This window comes from Propithecus coquereli, unplaced genomic scaffold (genome assembly GCF_000956105.1).
Source record: "Propithecus coquereli isolate 6110/MARCELLA unplaced genomic scaffold, Pcoq_1.0 Scaffold7, whole genome shotgun sequence".
Classification (NCBI taxonomy): Eukaryota; Metazoa; Chordata; class Mammalia; order Primates; family Indriidae; genus Propithecus; species Propithecus coquereli.
Window position 1 is genome coordinate 6,056,445 of NW_012153062.1, and position 21,898 is coordinate 6,078,342.

The window sequence follows — 21,898 nt, forward strand, 5'->3', positions numbered from 1 at the left end:
ATGCTTCACGAAGCCCCGGGCTCGAAACTAGCATGAGTTAAATACAACTCACGTGGTGGTTAATGTGTTAAAGTATCTTTTATATCAAATTTTACAAAGTGGTATACATTTATTAATGCAACGTACATGTAAATGACTATGAGGCAGTTAAGTAGTAAAACCACAGCAAGTCAAAGTTTCATTCAACAGTAGCCGTCTCTCTGAATTTTCTTACCTTCCATTAAAAAAGACAACAGTGATATTAGATAAGAAAAAAACAGAGGCCCTTCAGAAAAAGCAGAGATGTTTTCAGTAATCCTTCCTTTAAGATTGGGGTATAATATGTAAGTAGTGGTCATTAGAGAATTGAAAATTCATAGATGAGCATTTGTCAAACATGGGTGCTAGAAATAACAATAATGGAGCACTGAACAGAGTTCTAAGCAATCCAAAGATCCAGTTCCTTCTATCCAAGACAAAATTAAGCCAACACGAATAATGTAATTGAGGCTCATGGGTTATAAGAATTTCATGTGAGCTTAAAGTTGTAACTACTTATTGTGGTGAATGCATTTAAAACTCAGTAGAGTATCACTGGCAATAAACAAAACTGTGAGTATGGAATGTAACTTTGACTCGATTTTAAGAATACAGTTCTTTTAACAACTGGCTACAGCATTTTGGATATTTTAATTTGGCACTGAATTTCCATGATAATTAAATAGGTGAAATGACTTGTAATATTCAAATGTATCTATATATTCCAATGACCTATAGAGTAAGAAATCATTCTCAGTTGTGTAGTTAACTTTTAAGTCCAACCCTCTTAATCGCTAATTGATTAAGCAATTGCAAGATCAAACTGTGTAATTAGTACTAAAGAAAATACAAATATAATTATGCAAATAATATTGCATACTGGTTAAGGGCAGGGAGTCAGTTTCCTAATCTATACAAGGAAGATAAAAACAGTACCCACTATAATAAAAGAACTATAAGGTACTATTATTTGGTACTATTAGGTTAATAATAGTACCTTTCACAGGTTATATCACAGGGTTGTTATAAGGATTAAATGAATTAATTTATACAAAGCATTTAGAATAGTACCTGGCATATAGTAAGGGCTATGTATTGTTATGATCCATCGCATTCTGTCACTGTATTTATCAAATTTATCCTGTATAAATTAGGTTTTATTTTTAACAAAAATAGACTCTTGCACACCTTTGACTGCAAGGGTCACTGGAATACAGCAGAGGTTCTTAAATGGAGCAGTACTGTCACTTAGGGAATATTCTAGAAATTTGTGAGGGTACTTTTTGGTTGTCACTATGATAGAGGACAAAAGGACATCCTGCTTTTGGCATACAGTGGGCAGAGACAAACGATGCCAGATGTCCTATATTTTCCAGGGCTGTTCCACGTAACAAATGTATATAGTTGGCAATTCTACTAGACTTTGTTAATCTACTTATGCTTTCCCACTAAGATAACTATTAATATTTCATATACCTTCCCTGTTTTTTTTTTTTTTTTTTTGAGACAGAGTCTCACTCTGTTGCCTGGGCTAGAGTGCCGTGGCGTCAGCCTAGCTCACAGCAACCTCAAACTCCTGGGCTCAAGCGATCCTCCTGCCTCAGCCTCCTGAGTAGCTGGGACTACAGGCATACGCCACCATGCCCGGCTAATTTTTTCTATATATATTTTTTTAGTTGTCCAGATAATTTCTTTCTTATTTTTTTTTTAGTAGAGATGGGGTCTCGCTCTTGCTCAGGCTGGTCTCGAACTCCTGAACTCAAACAATCCGCCCACCTCGGCTCCCAGAGTGCTAGGATTACAGGCGTGAGCCACCGCGCCCAGCCACCTTCCCTGTTCTTAAACCTCCCATACCTTACCCTGTCTTAGCTAATAACCCCACTTTTTATTTCACTAAGAAAATAAAAGCAATCAATAAAGAAATTCCTCTCCTACCAACAAATTTTCCACCCACTTATTCTGCCTTCCTTTTCACAGGGAATGAACTGCCCTGTCTTTTCTTGGAGACCAACTTCTCTACTTCTCTCCTGGATCCTATCTCTCTAAGCCTCCCTGAAGAATTTTACTCTTCCTACTCTCTGTCCAGAATTATCAGTTTCCTCGTCTACTCAACCATTCCTATCAACATACAACAGCTGTTTTTTTTCTTTTTATCTCTTATCTTAAAAACAAAACAAAAAAACTCCCCCTTAACATCACATCCCCCTCATTTCTCTGCTTTACTCTTTATCGATAGTTGTCTAATTTTTTCTTGGTGTTTCTATTTCCTGTCTTCCTATTCTTCGCTAAACCTACTCCATATCCAGCTTTCATTCCCACTGTTATTCATTCTTATGAAGGTCATCAATAGCTTCACCATTACCAAATATGATAGTCAATTGTCAATCCTCACTTTATTTAGCAACATTTGGCACAACTGATCTCATCTTTCTTCTTCAAACACATTGTGAGATATTACACTCTCCTGGTTTTTCTATCTCACTAATTACTTCTGAGTTACCTTTATTAAATCTTTAACTTCTTGAATGCTAAAAATAAAATGCTAAAAGTGAAATTTTGGCCAGGAAAGCCTGATAAAATCTATAGTTGTGTTTAAAAGTACAGTTGTATTTACTATATAGCAGTTATTCAGCCATTTAATCCATTCAATAAATACTTATTCAGCATCTACTACATATCAGGCACTGGAAGTATAAAAATAAAAGTGACCAATACCCTGTCTACACGGAGCTTACATTTTAGTGGGGGAGAAAACTGATAAACGAGTAAATAGATATATACTCTAATACCAGGCAGAAATAAGTGTTATGAAGAAAAGCTGACTCAATAATTTTTCTTTGTCTTAGATCCATTTTACTAAACTTTTTTAGGCTGGGCACAGTGGCTCCCAGTGGCTCACACCTGGAATCCTAGCACTTTGGGAGGCCAAGGCGGGAGGATCGCTTGAGCCCAACAGTTAGAGACCAGCCTGAGCAATAGTGAGACCTCGTCTCTACAAAAAATAAAAAAATTAGGCAGGCATATTGGTGTACGCCTGTAGTCCCAGCTACTTGGGAGGCTGAAGCAAGAGGATCACTTGAGCCCAGGAGTTGGAGGCTGCAATGAGCTATGTATGATAAGGCCACTGCATTCTAGCCCAGGCAACAAAGTGAGACCCTGTTTCAAACAAAATAAAATAGAATAAAAATCTACAAAAGCTGAAGACAAAAGACTCCTAAATTTGTTTATAAGATGATTTTTTTTGTGCCTTTCAAGGAAACAGTTCAGTGCATTTAATATTCAAGAGCCCACCCAATATAGTAGGAAGGGTAGTAAGGAGGTAACAACAATGGACATGAATAGAGTAGGTATGAATTTAAAATGTCTGGAAGGAAGATAATAAAGAAGCCAAAAGATGTGCGTTAAATGAGGAGGCAGAGTAGCAAAATAGGCAACAGTATAAAGTACATGTTCAAGGGATTGTCCCTAAATAAGAAGAGGGATACATCTTTATCTTGAAAAGGAGGAAAAGAAGGGAAGGTGAACATAGAATAAAGAAATATTTTAGGGTAAAAAGTTATAAGGATGAGGGAAGTTGGCCTTATTCATGATTTTAAATAATGGCTAATCAGTAAATCAACTTTCCAAAGGTCAATGATATCCAACAGTAACTTATTCTGATACACAAAGCCCAAGTGAACAGTAAATTATGACTAAGTTTAGAAAACATTCACCTTAGAATCTACTTTCTCTTGATTTCTCTTATTGCATATTTCTTCTTCCTGTTTTTCACTCTACTTCCAGCTCCCTCTCGGTCTCCCTCTCCCCCTATTATCTCACATATCATCTAGAGAAGTATATATTTTTTAGTATTAGCTATACTTAATGTGTAAAATTTAAAATCTTCCTTTTTTAAATATTAATTTTCTCAGAAACTTTTAAGTTACTTTTCTGTGAATTTTACGTCCTTTTTAAAAAAGATTTTTGGTTTTCCCAATTAACAGGTGTCTACCAATAATGAAGAGTACATTTTTTCTATTCCTTTATAATACTTACATTATATGGCTATTACTGACCTAAGACAAACACATACAAACAGGATTTTCATGACATGGCATGATTCATTTAAATATATGAATTTCACACCAAATAATAAAACAATATTCTTTAGAGACAAACTATTACAACTTAAAATGTATGAAACACATACCTGAGTTAAACCAGCACCTGTTTGCACAGAAGACTTTTTTAATAGTCTTACTTCTTTGTTTATGTATCTCAGCATTCCACTAAGAGTACTAAAGTCATTACTTTCAGAACTATCATCTTCTAGGTTATATTTGAGAGGTTTAAATGAGTCTGACTGCATGTAAGTCAGATCCTTATTGCTTTCTTCTAATGCTGAAGGCTGTTCTAATTGCATTTTCTTTAAGTCCTGTAGTAATTCTTCAGAAAGATCTTCATCACCATGAGTTTTGAAACTAAGGTCACTGGCACTAATAGAGCGACGTAGTTTTCTACACTTGAAAAAAGATGTGTAAGAATGTTGAGCAAACTTTGGATCTTGAATATCAGGCATAATTTCTGTTGGAGATGTAAATGAGGCTGGTAGACACTTGATGTCTTCTGCCCTTTCATGTCCAGAAATTTTGGCTTGTAATCTGGTTAACTCTGATTCCTGTAGAAAAATTGGTACATATTATAGTAGGTACTTAATACATTTTTGTTAAATAAATGAACTACATAGAAAATCACAGACTCTTACAGGTTATCTAAGTCAACCTTTGTCTCAGCATACAAATTCTTTTTATAATTCCTGAGACTTTTCCAAGCTCTATTTAAACTCTTTACTATTTAAGATAGCTTCACTTTGGAACAACACATATGTTCATTTGAAATATGGTTAAAGTAGTCTAAGGAATTCCATGAAAACTAGATTTTCCTTACAGAATTTTCTTAGTGTTAATTACAATATCAGTTTCTATTCAAGATTGAAATCTTACATCTAAAAACTTCTCTGCAAAAGTATAGAGGTACACTATCTTTTGTTAATCTGATACATACAGACACAAAAAGACTTCCTTCAGAATTTCTAACAGGAAATAAATGTATATTAGCTATTCTGCTTTATATATCCTACTTATAAGAAAGCTTTATTATACTAGAAATTTTTCAAAGAGAAAACTCTAATAAGGAGATTAATAATATTTAATAAATTAATCCTTATTTAAATACATTTTTCATTTCTATTATTTTTCCTTATTTTTCATTTGGGTTCTCTGACTCAACTTTGGGATCCTAGGAATGAGAATGCATACACTAAAAAACCAAAAAAATGAAGAAATGACATTTTAGTTTTAAAAGCTAAATAATATAAGCGTAGTAGTCTCCTCTTCAAATATATTCTTGTTTTCTTAAAAATATCCATAAGATACGTATTTCTAAATCAGTCACTTTTAATCTATAGTTTTTGTTCTTAAGTTTGGTGTCTAAAAGTACTGTGTCTATAACTAAAACTGACATATCCACAGAATGCATTACAAAATGGAAGTTTAACATGCATATTTCAATTCTTTCATATCTTCATATTACTTTATCTAGATAAACTTAATTTATATTATTTATAAGTGGCTAGAGTGCTAATTTTTTATAGTAAATCTTACATTCACATTCTTATAATCATGATTAATAAAGTAGTTATAGAGTTGATATAGAATAGAGTTATGCACAGCTGGAGTTATTTTTTCTCCCCTCTTATGCATTATCTAGCCATAATTGAGATGTGGTATCTTAGGTAAGTATTATAAGATTCCAATTAACTTACAGTTTACACATAACTTTTATAATGTAGTATACCAAGTACATTAAACATAATTCAATATTTTCTTAAGATTCAAAGAAGGTCATTGTTGTGACCCTATATTATTACATAATGATGCCTTCAGGGCTCTCAGAAAATGGTCTTTACCCTTGCTCCAGTTGCCCTAAAATATGAGGGTACTAGTTACAGTACTAAAGAAAGTGAACTTTGCCTCAAACACTGTTCTTTCTCCTCCTCACTTCTGATTTTGTTCTCTTTCATTTATTGATGCTGTCAATGGAATTGCTTTCTATTATTTATAACTACTTCTAATTATTAGAATTATGCCTGCTTCAGCTCTTCTATTAGCCTCTCTTCATTTCTCTCTCTTGTCCTGCCCAACTCCTCTTCAGTCTAGACTTTAGTGCCAGTTGAGATTGACTTTGAGAGCTCCTGTCAAACACAATACAGAAATTCTATTTTCTGACTGGTATATTGGCTATTCCCAGTACATGTTCTAAGATCTCTGTATCTATGGTTCATTTAAGAACTGCTGCTACTTAGCCACTATTTTGGCAATTTCCTAAGTAGTTGAACTTAAAATCTTCTGAATAATTGATACGTGCAATCTAATTGTATTTGTCTCATTGGTAGTATCCAGCAAGTGAGCAGCAGCGATAGCTACTGTGACAAGGAATACAATGCAGAATCTTAATTTTTTAGGGTCAGTTTTTCACAATGAAGTTTTGTAATTTTGTATAAAGGTTGTAAACCTCCAGAACACTAGGAATATTAATGTTTTGATAAAAGCATTAATAGAGTGTTCAACCTAAACATTAAAATTTTAGACTATGTCTATTCAGCTTTCCTCTAGTACTGTGAATATCAAAGGAATTTAAGTGCTCAGTTTACTAACTAGAAATATTCCTAAGGTATTATTTGGTTGAGTTTTTTTCCTTTTCAATACTTTCCATTTTGCTATAAAATCACTTACTGCTTCATAACTATCTGTTCTTTTTTAAGGGCTTCACTGATAACTTTACCCTCTATACTGGCAATTTTTAACCAATGTTAACTTTTTAATCTCTATGCAACGACACTAATATTAATTTCAAATTGTAGATAAAACTGCCATGATCAATAGAGGTGAATAAGTAGCAATAGGCATTTTTAAAATGATGTTTATATTAAAATGCAGAAAAAAATTCTGAATATAATCTTGTATTTTCTACTTAGTGATTTTTAAAGGAACTTTACTGATTTTGAGAAATGCTTCTACTTATTAGGTACATCAAGCATAAAACTATAGAGCAAATAGTACAATTAGATGAGTTTGTATTTGAACATTTATAAATTATTTCTGCTGTGGTAATATGATGTACATCATATCAATAATTTCCCAAATTCATTTTATTTATGTAAATAAAATGCTTTTAATTCAAACAGGTCAATAGTTGGTCATATAGTCGTCCACATACTACAAGGTCAGGAAAAATAAATCATAGATTTACTTTTTCATAGGTAAGCTTTCTTACTTTTATATGTTTACTTACTTTAATAAGTAATGCTTCATTTGCAGCTTCAATTACTTCATTCCTGTCTTGGACTTGTTGATGCAAACTGCTTACAGTGTCCTGAGCTTCTTCTAATTCCAGTTTTGCCTTCTCTAATTGTTCATTTAGTTGCTGAACAGAAGTCTTTTGAGAGTCAGCAGAAATCTTCCACTTTGCATGGTTCTCTTGATGTGAAATCATCTATATAGTCCCCAAAATGGAAAAGCAAAAAAACAAAAACAGAAAATAGATTAGAATTGGTGTCAACAACATTCTAATAATTTCCATTTCCACTCACTTTTTCTTTAAAGAATATAAATTTTGTTTATAGCTACAAACATCTTATTTCTCTACAAATAAAATACTAAAGGGAAAAAGGGAGAAAAGGAACATATAATCTTAAATTTATTTAAGAACAGTTAACCAAATGCAATGGACTATATTTAGACCCTAATTTGAACAAATAGATTATAAAGACCATTTTTGAGGCAATTGGGGAAAATCTGAACAACTAGATATCTGATTATATTAAGAATCACTGTCAATTTTTAGATGTGATAATGGTATATGGTTATGTTTTTTAAAAATAGCCCTTATCTTTTAGAGATACTTATTGAAATGTTTTACAGAATAAATAATGATGTCTGGAATTTGCTCCAAAATAACATATGGATACGGGGGGGAGAGTAGGAAAGGAAATAAGTGAGGTTGAAGATAAATTGACCACATTTTCCAGTATGCCTACGATTATCTAGGTTTTATGCCTGGTTTCCTGATATAATTCCTAATAGCATTCTTTTTCATTCTCAAAAGGATTCCCTTCTAGATAAAAGAAAATGGTCAATGTATTTATGGATGAAATAAAATTGGCCACGAGCTAATAATTATTAAATATCAAAAATAAATCTAGGAGGATTTATACTATTATACTATTCTATCTTTAAATATGTTTAAGATTTTCCACAATAAAAGGTTATTGTGGAGATAACCTTTCTATAGCCAATCTCATTCTCTCAAAAAAATCAGGAGTTTTGTATTAAGTGAATTTTCTGACAATTCTGAAACCTGTGTTTTAAAAAAATACTGTTAAAAACAACTGATTCCTTTTTCTCTCTATTACTTTAATACCATATCCTCTCATTTTTATATTCGAACAATATATACACTTTAAAAATAGATCTTTATCAACTGCCAACAAGGAAAAAAACTTACATATTTCTGTATCATACATAACTATATTAGTACCAAATATTAAATAGCAACATTAAATATTAAACACTGTTGGTGGCATGTGCCTGTAGTCCTACTCAGGAGGCTAAGGTGGGAGGATGGCTTGAGCTTAGAAGTTCAAGGCCAGCCTGAGTAACATAGTGAGACCTCGCTACTTTAAGAAAAAAAAAGCAGCACTAGAACCTTTACACTTAATTTTATGTACTGTTTATAAATAATTTCAAGTGACTCATAAAACTAAAAAAATAAAACAAGAGATAGATAATTACAGACAAAAACTGAACAGAGGCCCTATAATAAAAGTGTAATGAGTAGTTAAGGAAAACACTTGAGATGACCTAATTACTGATGGTCACTAAGTTGAACTGCTTACTCAGGAGGCTGAGGCAGGATTGCTTGAGCCTAGGGGTCCCAGGCTGCAATAAGTTATGATCGTGCCACTGCACTTCAGCCTGGGCAACAAAGCAAGACACTGTCTTTAAAAAAAAAGGAAGAAAGAATGAAAAAGAAAAAAAATGTTGAGCTGCTAATATCAATTATATAATTATGCTGAGGCCAACAGTCTTCACATTTGTCTCCAAAAACCAAGAGTTGTAAATTCTTGGCCTGAGGATTGGATTTAGCTTGCTAATGTGTTTTGTTTGGCAAGCACAATGAGTTCAAAGAGATCTGAATCTAAATGCATTTAAGCAACACACGGTCACTACAAGCCCCATCAATCCCTCACAAACATGTTACCAAATTCCCTTCAATGGAGTTTAACATAAATGTATTTGCAAGCCTTGCCATATTAGAAAAATGCTTTATTAGCATTAAACTCAATAAGTTATTTAGATCATATACAAAGATTTTGGGTAGTATCTTCAAATGTTTTTACAAAGATGAAAAAATGCTATTCTAATTGATAGGGCTGCCCATTTCTATGAAAGCTCAGGACATACCAATAGATAAAAAGGTTGTAGTACTGCCTGCTTCTTTATTTAACTTCTCTATTTAACTTACTGAATATTGGAAAATGCAAAGCATATAGATTCACATCACATGAAACTGTTTATATCAGTTGTTAAATATCTTAAGTTAGTTTTTTGCAAATGCTATTTTATAATCTACATATTAAATCATTTAAACCTCACCACAGTTCTATGAAATAGAAACCACTATTATATCCATTTAATTAATTAATTAATTAATTAGAGACAGAGTCTTGTTCTGTTGTCCAGGTTGGAGTATAGTGGTACAATTACAGCTCACTGTAGCTTGAATTCCTGGGCTCAAACAATCCTTCTGTCTCAGCCTCTCGAGTAGCTAGGACTACAGGCATGTGCCACCATACACCGCTAACTTTTAACATTTTTTTGTAGAGACAGCGGTCTCATTATGTTGCACAGGCTGGCCTCAAGCACCTCCTCCTGCCTCAGCCTCCCGAGTAGCTGGGACTACAGGCATGTGCCACCATACACCGCTAACTTTTAACATTTTTTTGTAGAGACAGCGGTCTCATTATGTTGCACAGGCTGGCCTCAAGCACCTCCTCCTGCCTCAGCCTCCCAAAGTGCTGGAATACAGGCATGACTCACTATGCCTAGCCTATATCCATTTTAGATAGAGAGGTTAAGTAACTTACCCAAGGTCATATAAGTGCTCAGTGGTGAGCTGGGTTTTGGAACCAGGCTGCCTGGCTCAGGAATTCAAGCTCTTGACCTCACACACAGTATATTAGCTTGCTGGATATGAAGTGAAAGTTGTATGTTTAGGCTACCAGAAATGAAGACCAGGATGCATCATTCTATAATGAATATTTAAGAGCTAGACTCATATTTTTGTCTGGCTAGGTGAACGACTTTGGCAGGTGCTTCTAGAACAAATTAAATTTTTCTTTACCTCCATATGATAAGCTTCTTTAAGAGATTCTACTTCTGCTGACAATTTCTTGATTTCTGCTTGCATTCTTGCTTCTAAATGAGCTTCACGTACTTGAGAAGCCCCCAATTCTTCAGCTAAATGGTTTCCACGAGCTTCCTTAAAAATGATATATTAAGTAAATGATATAAAACTTGTTTATTTGGTTATTATACCTAAACCAATCTGGTGCATTAAGTAGTTTAATTTTGTATATTATATAAACACACACAAAGTTAACTTATTAAATGGTATACTTTAAAATCTAAACATTTAAGAGGCTAGTGATGGGAGAGTATTAGTATATTGTTTGCTACCATAATAAAATAGATGCTCACTAACCAATGCTTTCTGTAAAACCACAGGATGCTGAATTTTGGCAGGCAACGGTCACTCTTAGGTATGCCTGTGCATTTTTGCTCACCAGATATAGTGACTCTTATCAAGAGTCAGTTGAGTTTTTAGCCAAATCTACTCATGCTAGCTGTGCTTGTGATTTTAATTATGTAATTTTTTTATATATTATGAACACTGATGAAATATGCATGCCAAAGAAAAGGTTTTATGTAAAAACAAAGTTGTATGTTTTGAAATAGCTCAATAAGTGAGTCATGAACATTTGCTACCCAACTAGAAGCAGTCAAAATAGTTATAAAATATTGCAGGAGGCCCCATGATGTTATACTCTTGGGTACAAATGTCTTTTAAGTCTTTCTCTAGTTTTGTTTGTTTGGTTTTTTTGAGGCAGGGTCTTGCTCTGTCACCCAGCTAACATAATGTGATATGATCATATAGCTTGCTGCAGCCTTGAATTCCTGGGCTTAGGCAATCCTCCTGCCTCAGCCTCCCAAGTAGCTGCGAGTACAGGCACAAGCCAGCATGCCCAGCTAATTTTTTAATTTTTTTGTAGAGATGGGGTCTTGCTATGTTACATGGGCTGGTCTCAAACTCCTGGCCTCAAGTGATCCTACCTCCTCAGTCTCCCAAAGTGCTGGGATTATAGGTATGAGCCACTGTGCCTGGCTTTCCTCCACTTTTAAGAAACCAAAACTGGAAAGTGTAGATGATGGAATATAAGTATGATTTATGCAAGAAATACTAGGTAGAATTCTAATCAAATGCCTTATACAAAAAGTACCAAGGTTTGGCCCTAAATAAAAAGATAAACATATGAATGTATATTTAATTTTGAGTTAAAATATAATATTCAAAAAACCATCAATTTAAATAATTCCCCACTTTAACTTACTTTTTTGATTAAGTGAACTTTGTTTATCAAATATAACCAAGTGTACTTTATTTAGATATGAGATAAGGACTGAAATGAGATAAAAGTAGATTGCTTCCCTTTTCCTAGTAGAAACCCTATGTATTCTTTATTAGTCTAAGTATCCAGAAATATGTATAACAACATAGTTAGGTTTAACCAAAATTAAAGATAAAAGTATTTTCACTCAACTTCTATGTTGAATTAATTAACCATATAGAAAGCAGAAAAATCATAAGAACGTTTTTTGGAACATCAACAAACACATTTTTCTCAAAGTCTAAGTAATTACCCAAGGTCAAACAAGTGCTCAGTGGTGAGCTAGGTTTCAGAAACAGGCTGCCTGGCTCAGGAATTCAAGCTCTTAACCCCCTACATAGTATATCAGTATATTAGCTTGCTGCGTTAATTTTTTTCTTTTCTTTTTAGAGACAAGGCCTTACTCTGTCACACAAGCTGGAGTGTGGTGGCATGATCATAGATAACTGTAACCGTGAACTCCTGGGCTCAAGTGATCCTCCTGCTTCAGCCTCCCAAAGTGCTGAGATTACAGGTGTGAGTCACCACAATCTAAATATTTTAGGCCCTCCAATCTAAATATTTTAAGCCAAGTTGTTAAACTACAACCAAATACTGAGGAAATAAAATTTATATTAGTACTTCTGCTTTTTAAAAGCATCTTACCTCCCCACAAAGGGGTCTGAAGAGTGGCTACAAATATAAAAACATTTATTCAAATAAGATTTATTAGCTTCATATTTCTTAAAGTGAGAGCTCAAAGTCAGTTAAAAGTCTCAAAGTGCTTTATAATTCAGTTTAATTAGAATTAATTAATTAGTTTGGCCAAAATTCAGTTCTGAAGGACTTCCTAGTTATATTACAAAGTTATATAAATGTAACAGTTAATTTTTTTCTTTTTATAATTGTGGTAAAATATACATAAAATTTACCATTTTAACCATATTTAAGTGTATATTTCAGTGGTATTATGTACATTTACATTGTAGTGCAACACAGTTCATTTTTGCAAGAACTATATTCTACTGCTGAAAAAGTGAACACTAAAATTTTTAAGATTTTCAGTAACATAAAATTATTTAGCATTGGGATTACTTTCTCTTTAGAGAGTTGCTTTATATCCTCCAGTTCACCAGAGAGCCTTTCTATTTCTCTCTGGGCTTGGACTTGTTGACGATGAGCCTCCAGCAATTCTGTATGAGAATTCTGCATCTGCTCCCGAGTTAGCCTCAATTCCTGCCCCAAATCTATAGCCTCCTTGTACTGAGTGGCAATGTACTGCTCCTGCTCTTTCACAACCTGAAAAGCACAAGATATTTGTAGGTTGCAAAATGAAAAATATACAGGAAACTTATTTCTTACTCTGAATTCTCTCTTAATAAGTAAATTTCCCCCTCCCAACTAAATCCCTGTGAAATTTAACATACAATGATTATTACCCATTGTGAAAATGATATTCAGAAAAAAAAAGTTTTAAAGACAAAAATACTGTAATAAATCTGGCACTCATACTGATACATTTTACACTGTTTTAATAAATACAAACTGTATAATCCTTTATCATTGTGAATGTAACATTTATGATAGAATATATAATAATATAAAGAGAAAAGAGAAGTTAGCATTTGATCATCCAAGTCAAAGACAGAAAATATATTCACATGGATAATCAAAACCCACCCTTAATCCACAGAGCTGGGTTAAAGTCAGGACCTTATCCTCTGCAAAAGTAAAACCTTGTTACTGGGGCTGCTACTCCTTCTGAAATGTTTTTACATTATTCAGTTAAATTCCTAGGAAAGTATTGCTTCTTAGAAAAAAAAATCAGTGAAAATCAGCTGGGTGAGTTAGGTTAGATGGTAGGTAATGACACTTCAGGGAAGAAAAAGAAAAGAAATCATTACAAATCACTAGGGCCCTGATGTCTGGAATGGAGGCCCAAGGTATAGCTATGTTATAAGTCAATATAAATCCCATGTAAATATTTTCAGTCAGTCCTTGTTGGGGAACCTGAAATGACTGGGCCAGAAATTTTTTTTTTCTCCACTGGGACACAAATGTGCTCTCAGAGACCTTACTTAAGTACATAATTCAACAAATACTTATTCATGCTTACTATGTGATATGTACTGTTCTAGGCACTGAGGATACAGGAGTGAACAAAGAAAGATACCCTTTGTGGTACCCTTATGTGGTTTATATTTTACAGGGTGAGAGACAGATAATCAGTTAATCAAATATAATAAAGAGCTATGTCTGAAGTTTTAAAGTTAAGTACTTAAAAACAAGAAAAAGTTATGTCCACGAGAGCTCATAGAAATTCACTTTTTAAAAAGGCAAGTGGGTGGAATGGGGTTCACCAGTCAACAAATATGCAAACTGATGATATGAAATCAACAAACTTCATCTGACAATTCAATGTACTTGGCCTCAATTATGTACAATTATCACTTGTTTATCCATTCTCTGGATGGGATTCCTCAAGGTCAAAAGACTGGATCTTATTAATATCTATATCTTCAATTCTATTACATAGTAGGTTGTCAATAAGTAATTGTTGACCAAATGAGCATATATTGTGGATTTATTATGTGAGAGATACCATGCCAAGGCCTGTAGGGAATGCAAAGATAAATAAGACATTGTCCTTGCCTACACCTAGACCATCAGATAAAAATACTTTAAAAGGTCAAAGAAGCTGATAGGTATCTGGCCCAAATAACCAGTCTAAAAATACTGTTTGCACAGTTCCTGTTTATTAAAACCAACTGGTTTAAAACATAAAGATTCATTTCACTCATCAGAAGACTACTTATTCCTTAGGTGAAAAATAATTTGCTTACACTCTCCATTTCTTTTATCCTTTGTTGTGTTCTTTCAGTTTCTTTTTTCAGTTGACTTATCTCCTGTTCATTTTGTAGGATTAGAAACTCTTTTTCTCGAATCTGTTCTTTGGCATTTTGCAATTTTTCATTCAAACTTTCCACCTGAATTTTAAACAAATGAACAATATTAATGTAACTAAGGAAAAATAATTTAATAATAACCATGTTCCATAGTAAGTCAAGCTTTAACTGTTCATATCTAAATATCTAAAAGCAAAATATAAAAATGTGTTTTTCTTAAGGTAACCATAATTTGGAAATATACATAAGAATTCTTGTGCTTGGACGCCACCAAGATGGCAGAATAGAAGGTAAGCCACAGGTATCTCTCGAAAAAGAACAATAACCCTGGACCCATCCACAGTCACAGGTCTCTCTGCAGGAACCTCAAGATTCAGGTAGGAGTCTGTGAAATTGTGGTAGAGTCCAAGACCTAGGAAGGTCGTTTTGAGAGTGCAGATTGATACCCAGGTAGCCGACTGGCCGAGCTTGCTCCTGGATTTAAGTTGGAAAGAGCCCAGTCCCCCTAGGGGACAGCCTTATTTGGCCTTGAGCCTGTAAGCAAAACCATCTGAGAATGGGTCCATGAGGAACCACCCTCACTAGTGCCTTGGCAGAAAGGCTTGTCTGACCGCTGACATCGGTCTCAGCAGTGAACCTGAAAGTTGCTAGGTAACTTTGCTCCAATCATCTCCTCAGCTGAGGTACCAGCTCAGAGCTGCTCATACCAGGACCCAGAGGGAGACTTGACCATATCTCACAGTCTGACAGTGTGAACCTCCCTCACAGGCTTGCTAACTTCTGTCCCACAGCTGATCCTGAGAAGACAGCCTCAGCTCTGGATCTACCCACTGCAAACAGGAAACTATCCAGACTGTGAAGGGATTTGCTGGGAGACACACACCCCTCTGAGCCAACAAGACAGGCTCTCCAGTCTCTGTCTCACAGTAGATCCCGCAGGGTCCCAGTCTCAGCTCTGGACCCTCCTATTGTTGAATATAAGCAGGGAACTATCCTGTCTGTGCTGAGATCTACTGGAAAAAGTATGCCTGTCTGAGGCAACAAGATGGCTCCCCAGCCTTTGTCCCACAGCAGATCCTGAAGGGGTCCAATCTCAGCTTCAGACCCTCTTGCCGCAGTTGGGGACCTATCCCATTAGAGCTGAGACCTTCTGAGAGATGAGTACCTGATGAGCTGTCCGGCCTCCATCCTACAGCAGATGCTGAGGGGGCCCAGTCTCAGCTCTGGTCCCTCTGTTGCAGTCAGGGAACTGTCCTATGTAGGAACTTGCTAGGTGACAGGCACCCTTATGAACCAGAACTAGGCTCTCCAGCCTCTATTCCATAACAGATCCCAAGGGGACTGGGCTAAATTCAAGCCCCTATTGTTGCGGTTGGGGACCCATCTCACCTGTGAAGAGATCTGTTGGGAGGCATGCCTGACTAGACCACCAGGACAGCCTTCTAGACTTGGGTACCAGGCCAGTCCCACACAGCCCTAGTACCCTCCTTGAGTGTTCCCCAGATCCATCTGGGCCAGAAAGCCCTGGCAACCTTGGAGCCCTTGCAAGACTCACAGCAAGCTGGGCAATGTGTCCCGCTAATGCTGGGACAGCTATAGTGATCATAGCCTCAGGTAATACAACAGTCAGTTTGCTTAGAATTCCTGGAAAGACATTTGAAGTTGGACAGACACAAACAAAGCCAGACTGTGAAGACTAAAATGAATAGCTAATCTGTCAATGTGCAGACACCATTGCATGTCTACAAGCAGCAAGAACATTCAGGGAAATATGACCTCACTCAGCAGACAAAATAAAGTACCAGAGACGAATCCAAAAGTGAAGGAGATGTGTGATCGCTTAAAGAATTCAAAATAGCTGTTTTAAGGAAGTTCAACAAACTTCAGGAAAAGACAGAATCAATTCAGAAATTTATCAGAGAAATTTAATAGAGATTGGAATAATAAAAAAATCAAAAAAATCTTGGAGTTGAAAAATACAATGAATGAAATGAAAAATGCAATAGAGAGCATCAAGGAGAGAACTGAACAAACAGAAGAATCAGTGAGCTCAAAGACAGACTATTTGAAAATACACAGCAAAGCTACCATTCAGAAAGGAGATAAAGACTTTCCAAGACAAATACAAGCTGAGGGAATTTAGCACTTTTCAGATCTGTCATATAAGAAAAGTCAAAGGAAAAAAAAGAATGAAGAGGAATGAACAGGATCTTTGGGACAAAAACAGAAGAGAAAATATTTGGGTTATTGGAGTTAGGGACAGAACTGAGAAAGACCAAGGAGTAGAAAGGTTATTTAAAGAAATAATAATAGAACACTTTCCAAACCTGGAGAAAGATATAAATATGTGGGTACAGAAAGGTCAAAGGTGACCAATCAGAGTCAACCTAAATAAGAATACTCCAAGACACATTGTAATCAAATTCTCAAAGGTCAAAAGGTCAAAGACAAAGACAGGATTCTGAAAATAGAGAAAAGAAGCAAATACCACATAAGGGAGATCCAATATGTCTGACAGCAGACTTCTGAGCAGAAATCTTATAAGCCAGGAGGTAGGAGGAAGACATATTCAGAGTGGTAAAGAAAAAAAGTTATCAAAAAAGAATACTGCACACAGCAAAGCTATGATTCAGAAAAGAAGGAGAGATAAAGACTTTCTGAGACAAACAAAAACTGAGGGAATTTATCGCTACCAGACCTGTTATATAAGAAATGCTAAAGGGAGTGTTTCAAGCCAAAAGCAAAGGATATTAACATGTTTGTTATACTAATATTGTAATCATGCTGTATAAAGCATTTATATCTTCAGAAAGAGACTAAAAGGCAAAACCACTAAACATAATAACTACAATTCATTAAGATAGGCAATATATTATAAAAAATGTAAACTGTGACAACAAAAATTCAAAACATTGAGGGAGAAGTGAGATAAAGTGTTTTTTAGATTATTTCTTTTCTTTTTCTTTTTTACGATCAAAGTTAAGTTGACATCAGTTTTAAATAACTTGTTCTAAGATTTTTTTGTAAGCCTCATGGTAACCACAGAGCAAAAACGTATAATAGATACACTAAAAATGAAGAACAACAAATTAAAACATACTACCAGAGAAAAATCACTTAACCACAAAGAAAGATAGCAGGAAAGGAAGAAAGGTAGAGAAGAGTTACAAAACAACTAGAAAACAAGTAACAAAATGGAAGTAGTTAAGTCCTTAGCTATCAATAATAACAATGAATTCTCCACTTAAAAAGACACAGAGTGGCTGAATACATTAAAAAACAAGACCCAACTATATGCTACCTACAAGAAACTCACTTCACCTATAAAGACACACATAAACTGAAAGTGAAGGGATGGAAAAAGACAGTCCATGCAAATGGAAACAAAAAAAAAGAGTATGGGTAGCTATACTTTTATCAGGTAAAATAGACTTTAATTAAAAAACTGTAAAGAGAAATAAAGAAGGTCATTATATAATGATAAAGAAATCAATTCAGCAAGAGGATATAATAATAGTAAATATATAGGCACCACACAAGAGCACACAAATATATAAAGCAAATATTAATAGATCCAAAGAGATAGATCACAATACAATAATAGTAGGAGACTTCAACACCCCAGTTTCAGCAATGGAGAAATCATTGAAGCAGAAAAATCAACAAAGAAATATTACAGTTAAACCACATATTAGACAAAGTAGGCCTGACATTTACAAAACAATTCACTCAAGTGCTGTAGATTATACATTCTTTTCATCAGAATATGGAACATTCTGGCCAGGCGTGGTGGCTCACGTCTGTAATACTAGCACTCCGGGAGGCCGAGGCGGGCGGATCGTTCAAGCGCAGGAGTTCGAGATCAGCCTAACAAGAGCGAGACCCCGTCTCTACTAAAAATAGAAAGAAATTAGCTGGACAACTAAAAGTATATAGAAAAAATTAGTTGGGCATGGTGGCACATGCCTGTAGTCCCAGCTCGGGAGGCTGAGGCAGTAGGATTGCTTGAGCCCAGGAGTTTGAGGTTGCTGTGAGCTAGGCTGACACCACGGCACTCTGGCCCGGGCAACACAGTGAGACTCTGTCTCAAAAAGAAAAAAAAAAAGAATATGGAACATTCTCCAGAACAGACTATATCTTCAGCCATAAAACAGGTCTCCACAAATACAAAAAAGTCAACGTCATATCAAGTATCTTTTCTAACCTTAAAGGAATAAAACTAGAAATCAATAACAAGAGGAACTTTAGAAACTGTATAAATAAATGGAATTTAAACAACATGAGCCTGAATGACAAATGGGTCAATGAAGAAATAAAGAAAGAGATTTAAAAATTTCTTGAAACAAATAAAAATGGAAATACAACATACCACAACCTATGGGATATGGTAAAAAAAAAAAGTACATAGAGGGAAGTTTATAGCAAAAAATGCCTACATCCAAAAAAATAGAAAAACTTCAAATAAACAGCCTAACAATGCTCCTCTAGCTCTTAGGAACTAGAAAAGCAAGAACAAACCAAATCCTAAATTAATAGAGGAGAAAAAATTATTAATAAATGTCAGAGCAGAAAAAAATGAAATTGAGAATTAAAAAACACAAAGATCAACAAAAGTTGTTTGTTTAAAAAGAAATAAAGTTGGCAAACCTTTAGCCAGACTGAATATGAAAAGAGAGAAAACCCACATAAATAAAATCAGAGATAAAAAAGGAAACATTACAACTGAGACTACAGAAATACAAAGGATTACTAGAGACTATTATAAACAATATGCCAAAAAATTAGAAAACATAGAAGAAATGGGTAAATTTCTGGATACATATAATTTACCAAGACTGAACCAAGAAGAAATAGAAAACTTGAACAGACCAATAACAAGTAATGAGATTGAAGCAATAATAACGAATCTCCCATGAAAAGAAAAGCCCAGGACCTGATGATTCACTGCTAAATTCTACCAAACATTTAAAGGAGAACTTATACAAATTTTACTCAAACTATTTCAAAAAATTGAAGAGGAAGAAATACTTCCAAACTCATTCTACAAAGCCAGCATTGTCACCAAAACCAGACAAGGACCCAATAAAAAAAGAAAACTGCAGGCCAATATCCCTAACAAGCATACATGCAAAAATTCTCAAAGAAATACTAGCAACCCAAATTCAACAACACATTAAAATGACCATTCACCATGATCAAGTGGGATTCATCCCAAGGATGCAAAGATGGCTCAGCATATGTACATCAATAAACGTGATATATCACATCAACAGAATCAAGAACAAAAACAGTATGATCATTTCAATAAATGCTGAAGAACATTTGATAAAATTCAACATCTCTTCATGATTATAAATGCTCAATAAATTAGGTATAGAAGAAAAATACTTTAACACAATAAAGGACATATACGACAAACCCCCAGCTAATATCATACTGAATGGGGAAAAATTAAAAACCTTTCCACTAAGAAGATGTGAAAGAAAACAAGGATGCCCACTTTCACCACTTTTATTCAACATAATACTGGAAGTCCTAGCTAGAGCAATTAAGCAAGAGAAATAAATAAAGGAGGCATGCAAATTAGAAAAGAAGAAGTCAAATTAGCCTTATTTGCAGACAACATGATCTTATATTTAGAAAAACCTACTCAATAAAGTTGCAAGATACAAAATCAACATACAAAAATCAGTAGCATTTCCATATGCTAACAGCTGAAAAAGAAATCAAGACAGCAATCCCATTTACAATAGCTACAAAAAATAAAATAAAATACATAGGAATAAATTTAACCAAAGAATATATTGGGGAATGCTATAGAACTGCAGTCCCCAAACCCCAGGCCACAGACTGGTACTGGTCCGTGGCCTATTAGGGTCCAGGCTGCAGAGGTCCACCACCCCCCTCCCTCACCTTTCCCCCCTGAGTCCATGGAAAAATTGTCATCCATGAAACTTAGGAACTGAGGTGACCAGCAGGCAAGTGAACGAAGCTTCATCTGTATTTACAGCTGCTTCCCATCACTGGTATGGCTGCCTGAGCTCCCCTCAAGCCCCGCCCCCATCCACGGAAAAACTGTCTTCCATGAAACCAGTCCCTGGTGCCAAAAAGATTGGGACCACTGCTATAGAACGGTGGTCTGAGCAAAGATTTTTTTTGTGTAAGACCTCAAAAAACACCGGTAGCCAAAGCAAAAATAGACAAATAGGATTACATCTAGGTAAAAAGCTTCTGCATAGCAAAGGAAACAACAAAGTGATGAGAAAACCTACAGAATGGTAGAGAATATTTGCAAACTATCCAAAAAATGCTCAACATCATTAGTCATCAGAGAAATGCAAATCAAAACTACAATGAGATATCAGCTTTCCCCAGTTAAAATGGCTATTATCAAAAAGATAAAGTATAACAAATGCCAGTTAGGGTGTGATGAAAGGGAAACACTTATACACTGTTGGCAGGGAAGTAAAGTAGCAGAGCCATTATGGAAAACAGTAGGGAGGTTCCTCAAAAAACTAAAAGTAAAACTACCATACGATCCAGCAATCCCTCTGCTGGGTATATATCCAAAAGAAAGGAAATCAGTATATCGAAGAGTTATCTGCCTTCCCATGTTCATTGCAGCACTCTTCACAATAGCCAAAATATGAAATCAACATGTATCCATCAACAGATGAATACATAAAGAAAATGTTGTAGATATACACAATAGATTATTATTCAGCCACAAAAAAGAATGAAATCCTGTCATTTGCAGCAACAACGAATGGAACTGGAGGTCAACATGTTAAGTAAAATAAGACAGCACAGAAAGACAACTATTGTATGTTTTCACTCATATGTGGGAGCTAAAAAAGTGGATCTCATGGAGGTAGAAAGTAGAATGGCAGTTACCAGAGGAAGGGAAGGTAAGGAAGGAGGTGAGGATGAAGAGAACTTGGTTAAAGGATACAAAAATACAGTTAGATAGAAGGAATAAGTTCTAGTATTAGACAGTACAGTAAGGAAATTACAGTTAACAATAATTTATTATATATTTCAAAATACCTAGAAGAGAAGAATTTTAATGTTCCCAACACACAAAAAAAGATAAAGTTACAAGTTATATGTATGTATCAAAATATCCCACATACCCCCAAAATATGGACAGTTATTATACATGAATGAAAATATTTTTTAAAAAAAGAATTCTTGGCCGGGCGCGGTGGCTCACGCCTGTAATCCTAGC

At 34.9% G+C, this 21,898-nt stretch overlaps 1 protein-coding gene across 1 annotated transcript in view; it reads right to left on the bottom strand.

Moving 5' to 3' along the window:
* CCDC18 (coiled-coil domain containing 18) overlaps positions 1-21,898 on the bottom strand; it is a 166,668-nt gene that overhangs the window by 57,376 nt on the left and 87,394 nt on the right. The window contains exons 23-27 of the mRNA XM_012661015.1: positions 14,608-14,751; positions 12,860-13,063; positions 10,462-10,599; positions 7,351-7,551; positions 4,208-4,675 (exon numbers count right to left, since the gene is read on the bottom strand). Coding sequence (XP_012516469.1) covers positions 4,208-4,675; positions 7,351-7,551; positions 10,462-10,599; positions 12,860-13,063; positions 14,608-14,751 — 1,155 coding nt within the window. The remainder of the gene's footprint in view (positions 1-4,207; positions 4,676-7,350; positions 7,552-10,461; positions 10,600-12,859; positions 13,064-14,607; positions 14,752-21,898) is intronic.